At 42.9% G+C, this 15546-nt stretch overlaps 1 protein-coding gene across 1 annotated transcript in view; it reads right to left on the reverse strand.

The window, feature by feature from the left end:
- Positions 1-8978: 8978 nt before the first annotated feature.
- Positions 8979-15546, reverse strand: part of LOC141103519 (calcium-activated chloride channel regulator 1-like) — a 117478-nt gene continuing 110910 nt past the window's right edge. Inside the window, 1 exon segment of the mRNA XM_073593193.1 lies at positions 8979-9460. Coding sequence (XP_073449294.1) covers positions 9087-9460 — 374 coding nt within the window. The 3' untranslated portion in view covers positions 8979-9086.

Below are 15546 nucleotides of genomic sequence, written 5' to 3' on the forward strand. Positions count from 1 at the left end.
CATCAATGAGTACCTGTGCGACTATGGCACCAGGACAGGGTCAGGGGAGCTTGTTTTTTTTTCCCCACGCCAGTGGGCCATGATCAGGGATGCATGCACTGTCCTGTCACCATTTGAGGAGGCCACGAGGATGGTGAGCAGTGACAGTGCATGCATCAGTGACACTGTCCCCCTTGTCCACCTGTTGGAGCACACGCTGCGTGGAATAATGGACAGGGCACTTGAGGCAGAACAGAGGCAGGAAGAGGAGGACTTCCTTAGCTCTCAAGGCCCCCTTTATCCAGACAGTGTTCCTGCGTGCCCGCCGATCACACAGGAAGAGGACGAGGAGGAGGAGGAGGAGGAGGAAGATTGTGTAAGTATGGAGGTGGAGCCTGGCACTCAGCATCAGCAGCAGTCTTTAAGGGATCAGTCCCAAGAAACACATGGACTTGTACGTGGCTGGGAGGAGGTGGCTGCGGACCATGTCGTCCTTAGTGACCCAGAGGACTCCGGACCGAATGCCTCAGCAAACCTACGCTGCATGGCCTCCCTGATCCTGCAAAGCCTGCGTAAGGATCCTCGTATTTGTGGTATCAAGGAGAAGGACCAATACTGGCTGGCAACCCTCCTTGATCCACGTTACAAGGGTAAGGTTGCGGACCTTATCTTGCCATCGCAGAGGGAGCAGAGGATGAAACATCTTTGGGAGGCCTTGCAGAAAGGTCTGTGCAACGCGTTCCCAGAGACTGGGAGGTTACAAACTCCTGTTTCTGGACAACGTGTTGCTGAGGCTTCGGTCAGTCAAAGAAGGAGCGGTGGAGAAGGTGGCCATCTGACCGATGCGTTCAGACAATTTTTTGGTCCGCAGCCCCAAGGTATGATCGGTTCCAGCAACCATCGCCAGCGTCTGTTTTACATGGTGCAGGAATACCTAGGGGCAAGATCAGACTTGGACACCTTTCCCACCGAAAATCCTCTGGGTTACTGGGTCTTGAGGATGGATCACTGGCCAGAGCTTGCACAGTATGCAATTGAGCTACTGGCCTGTCCTGCATCCAGCGTTCTTTCAGAACGCACATTCAGTGCTGCTGGAGGCAGGGTGCGTCTGTCCACTGACTCGGTCGATCGACTGACCTTCATAAAAATGAATCAGTCTTGGATCACCACCAGCTACCAAGCACCTGATGCTGATGTAACCGAATAATTTTTTTTGAAATCTCAGATCCCTTCAAAGACTGCCTATGCTGATTCTGAGTGACTATCCCTGAGTAATTATCCTCTTCCTCCTCAATCATCACGCTGATAGCTTGTAAGAACATTTTTGGTTCTGGGCGCCACCACCAGTGCCTAAGGCACAATTTTTCAGCCCCTGTTTAACAGGGGCGTGTAATTACAATTTTTGATGTAATACTTTGCAGCAGGGCTCGTTCCTGCATTCCAACTAGAGTGTCTGTGAGGGGTTGCAGTGTTGTGGCACCAGCACCAGTGCCTAAGGCCCATTTTTTCTGCCCCTGTTTAACAGGGGCGTGTAATTACAATTTTTGATGCAATACTTTGCAGCAGGGCTCGTTCCTGCGTTCCAACTAGAGTGTCTGTGAGGGGTTGCAGTGTTGTGGCACCAGCACCAGTGCCTAAGGCCCATTTTTTCTGCCCCTGTTTAACAGGGGCGTGTAATTACAATTTTTGATGCAATACTTTGCAGCAGGGCTCGTTCCTGCGTTCCAACTAGAGTGTCTGTGAGGGGTTGCAGTGTTGTGGCACCAGCACCAGTGCCTAAGGCCCAATTTTTCAGCCCTTGTTTAACTGGGGCGTGTAATTACAATTTTTGATGCAATACTTTGCAGCAGGGCTCGTTCCTGCGTTCCAACTAGAGTGTCTGTGAGGGGTTGCAGTGTTGTGGCACCAGCACCAGTGCCTAAGGCCTAATTTTTCAGCTCCTGTTCAACAGGGGCATGTAATTACAATTCTTGATCTAATATTTCACAGCAGGGCCCTGTGAGGGCTTACAGTGTTGTGGCCACAGCAACACCTAAGGCCCAAATTTCTGCTGAGTATATAGGGCAGGACCCTACTTTCAAACAACTAACTTACAAACGACTCCTACTTGCAAACGGAAGGAGACAACAGGAAGTGAGATGAAATCTACCCCTAGGAAGGGAAATTCTCTCCTGTAAGAGTTAATATGGGAAAAACATTTCTCCTTTCCACTGATGCTTTCCAATCCATTGGGACAAAAAGTGAGGTGAAATCTTCTGAAGAGGAGGAAAGACAGCAAAACAAATGTCACAGGGGTGATAACCCTTCCCTATGTTTTCCAAAAAGCTTAAAAAAGATTTTTTGGCTGGAGCTAAACACGTTAAAAATGTACCCGTTCAAAATTACAAAGAGATTCTACTTAACAACAAACCTACAGTCCCTGTCTTGTTTGCACCGCCTGTATACTGCTGTTCAGAGTATATAGGGCCTGGTGGCCCCACACCTTTCCTTATTTTAATTTGGGTGTGGGGTTCCCCTTAATATCCATACAAGACCCAAAGGGCCTGGTAATGGACTGGGGGGTACCCATGCCGTTTGTCTCACTGATTTTCATCCATATTGCCAGGACCCGACATTACATTAAACCCGCAAGCAGTTTTAAATGAGATTTTTTCCTTTAAAAATGACATTTGGTGCAGGGACTGTTCTAAACACGGGAAACACGCGTCACTTTACAGGCATACTATAGACACCCCTCAGGTACGATATTTAAAGGAATATTTCACTTTTTTTTTTTTTTTACTTTAAGCATCATTAAAATCACTGCTCCCGAAAAAACGGCCGTTTTTAAAAGTTTTTTTTGCATTGATACATGTCCCCTGGGGTAGGACCCGGGTCCCCAAACCCTTTTTAGGACAATACCATGCAAATTAGTTTTTAAAATGAGCACTTTTGATTTCGAACGTTCGAGTCCCATAGACGTCAATGGGGTTCTAACGTTCGTGCGAACTTTCGGTCCGTTCGCAGGTTCTGGTGCGAACCGAACCGGGGGGTGTTCGGCTCATCCCTACTCCCATTGGTGTTTTCTTACCTGAGCACCCGCTCCCTCGTTGCTGCCCCTCTTCAGGATAACATCAGATCAGGACTATAGTTGTACTGTTGAGCTCACTCCACCAGACAGTATCAGTATTTCAGTTCTATGTGCTGGAACACAGAGAGGATTCCAATGCCTGGTACCCCTCTGCCACTCTGGAAAATCCAAATGTTTTGGGACAGCCCACAGGACATGGACATTGTGTGCCACTGTGTGACAAGGTCCAAAATTTATGGACATTTGGCAAATATGCCTGACACAGAAAATATCCTACCTAGAGGTGAATAGGCAAGGTGTCTTCTGTAGATGTAAATGCATTGCTGTTGAGTTAATTTGTCTGCCGATTCGTTTCTTTGTCAGACAGCTTAGCTCAGCAGGCACCCGTTCATTTCTATGGAAATGTTCTCATGCATATGTTATGTGTGCGCTTTGGCATCTAGGAGGCCCAAGTCTGAGGACTGAAGCTTCTTGCTATTCTGCTACCAGGTAGTCCAGTAGAAGTGGATAAGAAATTACCTGGATTAGAGCACTAGAAGTGAAAATAAATCTGCTGAAGAGCATCCAAATAAGCTCAATGGAAGCTGGGCACATTGTAAGAATTTTTAATGGCTCATCCAAGGAGTAATGCCCTGTACACACGATAGGATTTCCGACAACAAAATCTATGGATTTTTTCAGACGGATGTTGGCTCAAACTTGTCTTGCATACACACGGTCACACAAATCTTGTTGGAAATTGCGAACGTCAAGAACGCGGTGACGTACAACACGTACGACGAGTCAAGAAAAATGAAGTTCAATAGCCAGTGCGGCTCTTTTGCTTGATTCCGAGCATGCGTGGAACTTTGTGCATTGGAATTGTGTACACACGATCGGAATTTCCGACAATGGATTTTGTTGTCGGAAAATTTGAGATCCAGAATTTCTGACAATAAGCTCTTATCGAACATTTGTTGTCAGGAAATCCTGTCGTGTGTACAGGGCATAAGAGTGCTGAATTGGAGTTGCTCTATAGGCTGAATAGTACAAAGTGCAGTTCTGGTTTAAAGGTCCATATTATGTATTGACTGTGAGTGGTGATATGGAGTCTGCATTTTGGTCTTTTTGGGTAATCTGTGTCCTAAGCCCTCTCTCCCTGAGTTTATTAGTCCTATAATAAATTCTGTGACACAAATTTTCCACCCCAAGGAGAGTCAAGAATTCTGCTCCGAGGTGAAATACTAGGATAACAAACCACCTGGGTGTCCCTAACTGCCTTCATAAGGTAAGGTGGTGCTACACTGGGCATGCACAATCATCTTCCATGTTTGTGGTCCATTTGGTGCCATAGCACATAGCTGTGTGACTCTGGCACATCCATCGTGTTATACTTCCATTAGCCATGTTTATAAATCCATACTATAATTATAAAACATTACCAAAACCTCTTAACTAAAAAAAGCATTCTGAATGTTATTTTAGCAATGATACATTTTCTGGCTTTATTCTTATTTGATACATCTAACGCAGTGCCAGGAATTCCATACAGCTGAAAAAGCACTAAAAAGCACCTGACTTTAAACAAAGTAGCAAACATAGTGAAGCAGAGGACTGGAGAACTGAAAATGCACACAATATTTCTTTATTTTTGTATCCCCTTGTTCTTCTATGTCCTCCTCTGTTCCTCCAAACCCATTTTGATTGCAGCAAGAAAAAATCAGCAATCTTGTAACACACCACTAGATGTCACTAATATACTAAGAAATACCGTATTTGCCTACTGTACTGTATTTACCCCTCCGCTCTTTCAGAAGGTGCGCTTTTAACCACTAGCAGTTCTTTTCTACCCTGGAATTCCATGCACGAACTTCCAATCTTCTGACACTGACTGGAGGTGACAGAGTAAGGAAAATATATGGGGACTCTTGTAAATAAATAAAGTGGAGCTATTGGCAAAACAAATTACACAAATGATGCAGTTTGTCCTTAGCATTAACATCAATTTTTGCCTTACTTGTAATATTTTAATACCTGTTAATTCTGCCAGTATATTAATTGTTTTTTAGCTACCTTTAACCCATTTGCTGCCACAGAAGTAAAGCATACATTGGTGCCATCAGCGGCTTTTATACACATTTGAATACTTGTCAGACCGACTGTTACTTTTCTGATGGAAGTGATTCAGGTGGCTATAAAGCTTCCGGATCACAGTCACCGGAACATACTGACCCCTTCCATATATCCTGGGCTTTGCTGGCCCATCTGCGGACCTTGGACAGTCATGGTGGATGGTGCTGGGTAGAGCATGGTCTATGCTTGATCAGTTTCATTTGGGTCCATAGGTGGTATTAGTTTTCTAATAGAACGCTGATGTCTTCTTAACCACTTCAATAATGGGCGCTGGCACACTTTGAATGACAATTTATGCAACACTGTACCCATTTAAAATTTTTATAATTTTTCTCACATAAATAGAGCTTTCTTTTGGTGGCATTTAATCACTGCTGGTTTTTTTATTGTTTGCTAAATAAATGAAAAAAGACCAAAAATTTTGAAAAAAAAAAAAACACGTTCTGTTATACAATGTGCAAATAAATAATAATTTTTAATAACTTTAGTCCAAACTGTATTCTGCTACATTTCTTTGGAGGAAATAACCCAAATCAGTGTTTATTATTTAGTCTGTAGAAAAGTTATAGAGTCCACAAACTAGGTATATATATCTGAAAATTGATCAATCCCAATGTATTTCTTTAGGCCCTAAAATGCCAGGACAGTACAAATATCCCTCAAATCCCCTCTTTTTGGAAAGTAGACAAAGCCAAGGTATTTAGTAAGAGGCATGGCGAGTATTTTTAAATATAATGTTTTGACACATTTTTTTGGAAACAATGAAAATGAAGAAATGTAAAAAAAATTGTTTCCTCACAATTTTCTTTTCTTTTTTTTTTTTTTTACATATTATGTTTGCATATACCATTGAATTTCACTGTTATGAGTAACCATTTTTACTCAATTAAATTGATTCATTTAGTGTTTACTATTCGGGTTAGCTGTGATTGCCACAGCTAATCACATGGTACAGATAGACTGTGATTGGCCCTGTCTGTACCATGTTATTACTGTGACCAATCACAGAGATCAACACAATTGTACACAATGAATATCATGAATCAAACACATTCATTATGTACAATTGTCATGTGATCTGCTGTGATTAGTTACAACAGTCACATGGTACCGGCAGTGGTACACTGATCAGTCATCTGCACCGCAGAGCGGCCCGTGGGGCGCATTTCAGGAGGATTTCATATGACATCCACCCCGAACAATGAATGCCTTGCTCAGCCACCATTAGTCTATAGGCCAGGCAAGAACTAGTTAAAAAAGGTCAGTTACTAGCAGTATGCTATAACATTGTGTTAGGTGCATCTATGAACAAAAACAATTGCGCTACACATGTATTTGTCAGAAATCATGAATCAGAGTGAGACAGAAGTACAGTTAAATCACACTTGTTTAATAATACTAATAAAAAGGTAAACAGAGTAAACGTAGTCAAAACATAGCCAGAGTTCAGGAACCGGAATGGATAGTCAGACAAGCCAAAACGTCAGGGAGCCAGAGATGAGCATAGTAGAACAGCAAGCAGGATCTGGAGCCAGAAGGAATATCAGTAAAGCAAGTCTTTAACAATAACACAGGAGAGTGTAGAGATGTGACCAAGGCAAAGGCAGAGATCATCTGGACTGGACAGCTTAAGTAGGCAGGACTGACGAGCAGGATATCATCAACAGGTGAGTCACTATGGAGAGATAGGAGCTGGCAATTAGCCGACAGCTGAGTGGCCAGCTTTGAGAAGGAAGGGCTGAGCCCAGCCCTGACAGTATTGCTATGCATGCTGGAGTGAAAGTAATAATTCCATCATTCGTGGTTAACTCTAAAATGATGACCATGATCTGTAAAAGCTTTAAAAATATCACTTATGAACAGTTTTGAGTAAAGAAAGTTTGTTACCATTTCACAGGCGCATGACGTTTTAAAGGTCGACATGTGGAGTATCAGTTTACTTGCTGCAACCTCATCTTTTATGGCATTGACCAAGCTGGACCGATGTACAGTATCTCACAAAAGTGAGTACACCCTCACATATTTGTATATACTTTCTTATATCTTTTCATGTGACAACACTGAAGAAATTAACCTTTGCTATAATGTAAAGTAGTGAGTGTACATTTTGTATAACAGTGTAAATTTGCTGTCCCCTCAAAATAACTCAACATACAGCCATTAATGTCTAAATCGCTGGCAACAAAAGTGAGTACACCCCCAAGTGAAAATTTCCAAACTGGAACAAAAATGTCAATATTTTGTGTGGCCACCATTATTTTTCAGCACTGCCTTAACCCTCTTGGGCATGGAGTTCACCAGAGCTTCACAGGTTGCCACTGGAGTCCTCTTCCACTCCTCCATGACGACATCACGGAGCTGGTGGATGTTAGAGACCTTGTGCTCCTCCACCTTTTGTTTGAGATGCTCAATAGGGTTTAGGTCTGGAGACATGTTTGGCCAGTCCATCACGTTTACCCTCAGCTTCTTTAGCAAGGTAGTGGTCTTCTTGGAGGTGTGTTTGGTATCATTATGTTGGAATACTGCCCTGCAACCCAGTCTTCAAAGGGAGGGGACCATGCTCTGCTTCAGTATGTCATAATACATGTTGGCATTCATGGTTCCCTCAATGAACTGTAACTCCCCAGTGCCGGCAGCACTCACGCAGCCCCAGACCATGACACTCCCACCACCATGCTTGAATGTAGGCAAAACACACTTGTCTTTGTACTCCTCACCTGGTTGTCGCCACACACGTTTGACACCATCTGAACCGAATACGTTTATCTTGGTCTCATCAGACCACAGGACATGGTTCCAGTAATCCATTTGCTTTGTCTGCTTGTCTTCAGCAGACTGTTTGCAGGCTTTCTTGTGCATCATCTTTAGAAGAGGCTTTCTTCTAGGACGACAGCCATGCAGACCAATTTGATGCAGTGTGCGGCATATGGTCTGTGCACTAACAGGCTTATCCCCCACCCCTTCAACCTCTGAAGCAATGCTGGCAGAGCTCATACATCTATTTCCCAAAGACAACCTCTGGATATGACACAATAACACCAAATTTAACACACCTGCTCCCCATTCACACCTGAGACCTTGTAACACTTATGAGTCACATGACACCAGGGAGGGAAAATGGCTAATTGGACCCAATTTGGACATTTTCCCTTAGGGGTGTACTCACTTTTGTTGCCAGCGGTTTAGACATTAATGGCTGTGTGTTGAGTTATTTTTAGGGGACAGCAAATTTTCACTGTTATACAAGCTGTACACTCACTACTTTACATTGTAGCAAAGTGTAATTTCTTCAGTGTTGTCACATGAAAAGATATAATAAAATATTTACAACAAATGTGATGGGTGTACTCACTTTTGTGAGATACTGTAACTATGTATGAAATATCCATACCTGGAATTCCTCGAACTACCAAAAGTGTTACACTACACTAACCCTTTCACACAAACCTTTTTAGCACATTACTATTTTAAAAAAGCGAGCGGCGGGGACCAGTCTTGCGCTCGGAGGATCGGTGGGTTAGATAAGTATAGCTCTGCTCTGAAATCCCCCAGACACAGCCCCACTGCATGGGAATTGCATGGCAAGGCAGATAAACACTGTAATGGTTACATCACTAGAGGGTCCATAAATTGGCACATACTTCCAGGCTAAACATACAGCACTGCATGTGGTGGTGCGTATTTAATCAAGGGTGCATTCATTTTGTGTTTTGCAACTGCTGCAATAACAACTGTTCATTATAAGAACTTTCTTGTGGGACACCAGTTTGAATATACAATATGTGCATGAGGTACCCTGACAGCAGTGCACACAATATTCAATGGTACAAAATATCAACATTTATTTTTTATTAAATGATAAAAACAAAATTTTGATCCTTTCTCATTTCTCGACATATTTTGTTCACTCAAAATATATAATACATTAATATTGGCGTTTTTTTCTTATGAGACAATACACAGATAGTACCACCACACCCGTGGTAAAGAATACTGCTAGTAGAATCAGCAACACCATGGCACCTGTCTTTGAATTGGATCTTGGATCTGGAGGTATGAACAACAATGCCTTTGCCAAGTTAGAAGGTTCTGACATTTGATTGACTTTGTCTATAGCAACCAAGACAAAATAAAGGACAGTACCATTTTTAATAGTAATATTCTGTGGAGTAAAACTGAATATCTCCATAGTGCCAGCTGGCAGTGGTATGAGATCTGTTGTATCGACTACTGTGCCATTTTCAAAGTTGTCCAATAATTCTTCTCTGTTGTGACTCATTCGCATGTCATATCTGGAAGCTGAAAATAAAATCACAGTGTAAGTCACAATCATAATTTAAAAAATGATTAATTAGGAAAGATCATGCTGAATTCAAATTGTCAGAATAAAGTGTACCATTCCTTCTCACAATGCGTATCTGAAACATTAAGGCTAAGTTCCCACTGATATTAAAAGCAGGCATTTGAGAGGAGTAAAAAAAAACGCCCTTCAAATGCCTATGCACAAGATACATTAGACAGAACATTGTGCTATTCACACTATCAAAACCTGAAGCGTTAGCGTAGCATCGCTTCAAAATTGAAGCCCCATGTTTAGTCAGAAGGCACTTGAAGCCTTTCAACGCCTCCCATTTAGGTTTATTGTAATGCTTCGTAAACACTCTGGCAGGCGTTTACAGAATGGTTTTGGTGCGGTTGTAGTGCTTTAAAATGTGTTTATTTCTGCCATTTTTCATTGTGGAGCAGTTTTAGTGTATCCCATCACTCATTAAACATGACAAAAAACGTGCAGAGGGCATTTAGGGGGAGTTTTTAACGCTTGTAAACTGCCCCATACTAAAGCTCATTGATGCCTGTCTGACGCTCATACTAACGCTATAAAACGCTATAGGAGCATTTGCTGAGAGTTAGAAATTTAGTCATGTGTGAACAAGCCCTAAAAAAATGCACTCCCTGACTGGCTGACCTCTGCAGTTTTTAAGAAGGTAGACCGAGTGATTGCATATTAGGGCCCATTTACACTGTAACTGTTCCCTGGGACTCAACCATTCTCCCTTTGCGCTATTGAGCCTTTTATCTATTTACAGTACACCTTTGTGTTTTAATGCCTGCATTGCGTATCCAACTTCCTCGTAATAAAAATAGTATGTTCCCATCTTCATCTCAAAAGTGCTGCAGTGCAATGTGTTTTCAAAAATATTGTTTTTGCATTGGGAGGCCGATTGCAGTCAATGGCAGCACATCAAAATGCATATAATAGGCATTTTGATACACTGGCAACAGGTATTAACAAGCCTTGGTCAATGGTTGTTTAACCTTATTCACTCCAAATTATAGATTCAAAAACACACTGAAAATGCACATCAACGCGCATCAAAATGCATGTTAAGGTATGTTAATGCAAGACAACGCACCTGCCTAATACTACAAAAAAATGTATATGCATAGATCTAAATGGACCCTTAGTGTTTGCTCCCTCTATTGGCTAATCTATAATTTGCGAAATGTGAAAAAAAAATAAAGAAAATACAATATTAATAATATAAAATATGTGCTCACTAAAAATACACTATACTTTATCTTTAACTGGTTCCTGAGACCTGCACATTGTACAGTATATACGTATATTTATTTTGGCACAACAGGAATCAAGAGCATATACTTAGTGAGGATGCAGCATTACTAAAACTTGTTCAGCAGTGCAAACATCAGGAAAAAAATTGGAGCAGAGGGATCAAAAGATGCAGAGTAGGGTTGCCACCTGTATGGGATTCACTTGGACAGCCCGGCTTCTGAATCATCTGCCCGGTTTTTCAGACTGCCTATAACCCGGACAGACCATTCAGGCAGGGGGAGCCCCATTAGCATATGTGCCACTGTGGAGACAGCAGCAGTGTCATTGCTTCTCCATAAATACACTATGCTGGTGTGCGTGTTGGAATCTGAAGCTCATTTCTGTCTCCCCCCCCAGGCTCCTGCAGGGTTCTCTGACTTAACCCCCCCCCCCTCCTCCAATCACTAGTGTGGTGTGCTGAGAGAACCAGGAGGTGGAGCTGAGAAGCTCACTACTGTTGGGCTGGCCGCTGCTTACACTACAAGCAGGGAGGAGGTGAGCAGAATTTTTTTGTCTGAGGAGTCTCTTAGGGTGGAAAGCTGAAAAACTTTCAGGGGGATTTGTTTTGCAGGAGTTGCAGTGAAGGGTTAAGGTGACAGGAGAATCGGAAGTGTGTGTGACCGATATCTTCCAAGCAATCCCCCCATCCTCAGTCCAGATAATGTGAAGTCATTTATGACCATTCATCAACCCCGTGTTTATGTGGTGAGTCTACACTTCTGATTGTACAGACTCAGAGCTTGGATAACACAGGGTTATATGAATGGTCATACATTACCTTCACATCATCTGGACATACAGAGTGCTAGGAGCTGGAAGTTTTCCTTAAGTAGTACTGTTGTATATAATCAAACAAAAGCTATTGTGCTCATCCACTAATATTTACATCACTATTTCTCAGCCCCCTACTCCCCCCCAGCTTGCATCACCCCCAGGCCACTTCATACATCCAGCTGGCAGAAATCACTCAGAGCTGCTTCCTACCCCCTAGCTGAGAGACATCATTCCATAGTCACTTACTTTCCCAATATCACTCCCTGGTCACCCCATAGACACTGCAAGAAACCCCTCCCCATTCTGCCACTGTCATACCTGCCGCACTCCTCTCCTGTACATACTACCGCCATCATCCCCTCCACACTCCTCTCCTATACATACTGCCCCACCATACCCTCTACACTCCTCTCCTGTACATACTACCCCCATCATACCCACCGCACTCCTCTCCTATACATCCTGCTCCCATCATACCCACTGCACTCCTTTCCTGTACATACTGCCCCCATCATACTCTCCACATTCCTCCCCTGTACATACTGCCCACTGTCATCTCCTCCACATTCTTCTCCTGTACATACTGCCCCATCATACCCACCACACTCCTCTCCTGTACATACTGGCCCCATTATACCGACCACACTCCTCTCCTGTACATGCTGCCCCATCATACCCTCCACACTCCTCTCCTGTAAATAGTGCCCCCATCATACCCTCCACACTCCTCTCCTGTACATAATGCCCACTGTCATCTCCTCCACATTATTCTCCTGTACATACTGCCCCATCATACCCTCTACGCTCCTCACCGGTACATACTGCCCCCATCATACCCTCTACACTCACCTGTACATACTGTCCCCATCATCCCCTCCACACTCCTCTCCTGTACATACTGCCCCATCATACCCACCACACTCCTCTCCTGTACATACTGCCCCCATCATACAGACCACACTCCTCTCCTGTACATACTGCCCCTTCATACCCTCCACACTCCTCTCCTGTACATAGTGCCCCCATCATCCCCTCCACACTCCTCTCCTGTACATACTGCCCCCATAATACTGACCACACTCCTCTCTTGTGCATACTGCCCCCATAATACTGACCACACTCCTCTCCTGTACATACTGCCCCATCATACCCTCCACACTCCTCTCCTGTACATAGTGCCCTCATCATACCCTCCACACACCTCTCCATCATACCCTCCACACTCCTCTCCTGTACATAGTGCCCTCATCATACCCTCCACACTCCTCTCCTGTACATAGTGCCCCCATCATACCCTCCACACTCCTCTTCTGTACATACTGCACCTATCATCCCCTCCACACTCCTGTCCTGTACATACTGCCCCATCATACCAACCACACTCCTCTCCTGTACATAGTGCCCCCATCATACCCTCCACACTCCTCTTCTGTACACACTGCACCTATCATCCCCTCCACACTCCTCTCCTGTACATACTGCCCCCATCATACCCACCACACTCCTCTCCTATACATACTTCCCCATCATACCCACCACACTCCTTCTGCCACTCTGCATGTCGCAGAGCTTGGTTCCTCTGCCACATTAATGTTGGCTCCCACGACACAGCCATCTTTAAACCTGGGGGACCCATGATCTTCAATTGCCTGGAGGCCCCATGAGTTATCAGTCTGCCCCTGGCCCAGACTGTGGCTACCCAGCAGGGTTGCTCACTGCAATTGTAAGCCAAGAGTGTCAACTTTGTTGACTCTGATGTAAAGGGGGACTCTTGTTATTAACACCATATGATTAGAAATGTTATTTAATCACAAAATATAGAACAAAGGTTTGATCGGCCAATTATCTACAGGTGTTGTGCCACATCCTAGATTTAGAATTTAAACAGAAAATTCCCCTAGTGGACTTTAAAGGCACATATAAAAAAATATTTAGGAAAGTATATAAGGTGAACAACAGTTTATTCATTACAAAAAAGTTCCTCAAACATATATCAAACAAATAACATAAATAAAAACAAGGAATGCAGTTCCATAAATATATGGCTAGTGATACCAATATGCTTGCAGCCGACGCGTTTCGGAGTTGTTTTGGCCTCCTTCTTCAGGGGTGATTGTAAGCTTTAAATAGAAATTTATTGGTATCTATATATATTGGCTATGCATTCCAGAGAAGTTTAAAAGAAAACAGCAGTATTGACACAAACTGCCCATCAGACGCGTCCCCTGATCATGGTGTATAGAGCTTTGTTGAGTATATCCAAAATATTCATATAGCCTCTATTCAATTAGAAATAAGTCGATAGGGACATATATAGTGGTTTTACTTCCTTTCAATAGGAAGAGAGGCCCATTAATCAAGGGCGTATGGATGTTTTGATCTGGAATCCCACTGGGGCCAAATGCGGGTCCTGCTCAGCCTACAGTATAGAAATCGAGGGGGGTCACCCGTTGCTGATGGATGTAGACCAGGTGAGACCCACATAGAATATATGGCAGCAGCTCACACCGACAGCGTCCTACTCAGAGTAGATGACCCACCGACAGCGTCCTACTCAGAGTAGATGACATCTACTCTGAGTAGGACGCTGTCGGTGTGAGCTGCTGCCATATATTCTATGTGGGTCTCACCTGGTCTACATCCATCAGCAACGGGTGACCCCCCCTCGATTTCTATACTGTAGGCTGAGCAGGACCCGCATTTGGCCCCAGTGGGATTCCAGATCAAAACATCCATACGCCCTTGATTAATGGGCCTCTCTTCCTATTGAAAGGAAGTAAAACCACTATATATGTCCCTATCGACTTATTTCTAATTGAATAGAGGCTATATGAATATTTTGGATATACTCAACAAAGCTCTATACACCATGATCAGGGGACGCGTCTGATGGGCAGTTTGTGTCAATACTGCTGTTTTCTTTTAAACTTCTCTGGAATGCATAGCCAATATATATAGATACCAATAAATTTCTATTTAAAGCTTACAATCACCCCTGAAGAAGGAGGCCAAAACAACTCCGAAACGCGTCGGGTGCAAGCGTATTGGTATCACTAGCCATATATTTATGGAACTGCATTCCTTGTTTTTATTTATGTTATTTGTTTGATATATGTTTGAGGAACTTTTTTGTAATGAATAAACTGTTGTTCACCTTATATACTTTCCTAAATATTTTCTTATATGTGCCTTTAAAGTCCACTAGGGGAATTTTCTGTTTAAATTTTTAATCACAAAATATATGTATAGTGTATACTACATAAAAATTGCCTTGCATTGTAAAGAGGTAATGAATTTAATGTACTACTGAAAAAAAAAAAAAAATGCTGTACGCTGCTAATGTGTTCGGGTTTGGCTTGAAGAAAAGGTGGCAACCCTAATGCAGAGTTATATGACAGATTGTTTCTTGGAAAGCTAGGAAGAGGAAATCCTGATGACAAATTCTCAAGATGCATCTCAAAGGCCAAGAAATTTGTTTATCTTTTTATTTTTACATTGTACATTTTTTTCTGCACAATTACATATCTGACAATGTATTATTGTATATATGACCCTTGTGTATGTATTTCAAGGTGTGTTACCTAATATCATGTTTTGTCATTGTCTTTAGTAGGCCCTATAATGCTTTTCAATGGATCAAAAAATGGATGCCACACGCAGCACACCACATAGAAATTGTATTATTTAAAACAATGGATAACCTGTGTACATGCATTGACATGCCCTAAAACGGCATGGGTTAAAACACTTAAATGTAAATGAGCCCTTAGACATTAAATGCTTTAAACTAATAATTTAAAGACCCCTTTCACACTGAAGGTGCTTTCCAGGCGTTTTAGCACTAAAAATAGTGCTTGTAAAGCGGCTCTCAAGCCTCCCCAGTGTGAAAGCCCCAGTGCTTTCACACTGGGGCGGTACGCTTGCAGGACCAAGGAAAAAGTCCTGCAAGCAGCGTCTTTGGGGCAGTGCGGGAGCCCTGTATACACTGCTTCTGCCA

The sequence above is a fragment of the Aquarana catesbeiana genome, linkage group LG07 (genome assembly GCF_042186555.1).
Source record: "Aquarana catesbeiana isolate 2022-GZ linkage group LG07, ASM4218655v1, whole genome shotgun sequence".
Lineage (NCBI taxonomy): Eukaryota > Metazoa > Chordata > Amphibia > Anura > Ranidae > Aquarana > Aquarana catesbeiana.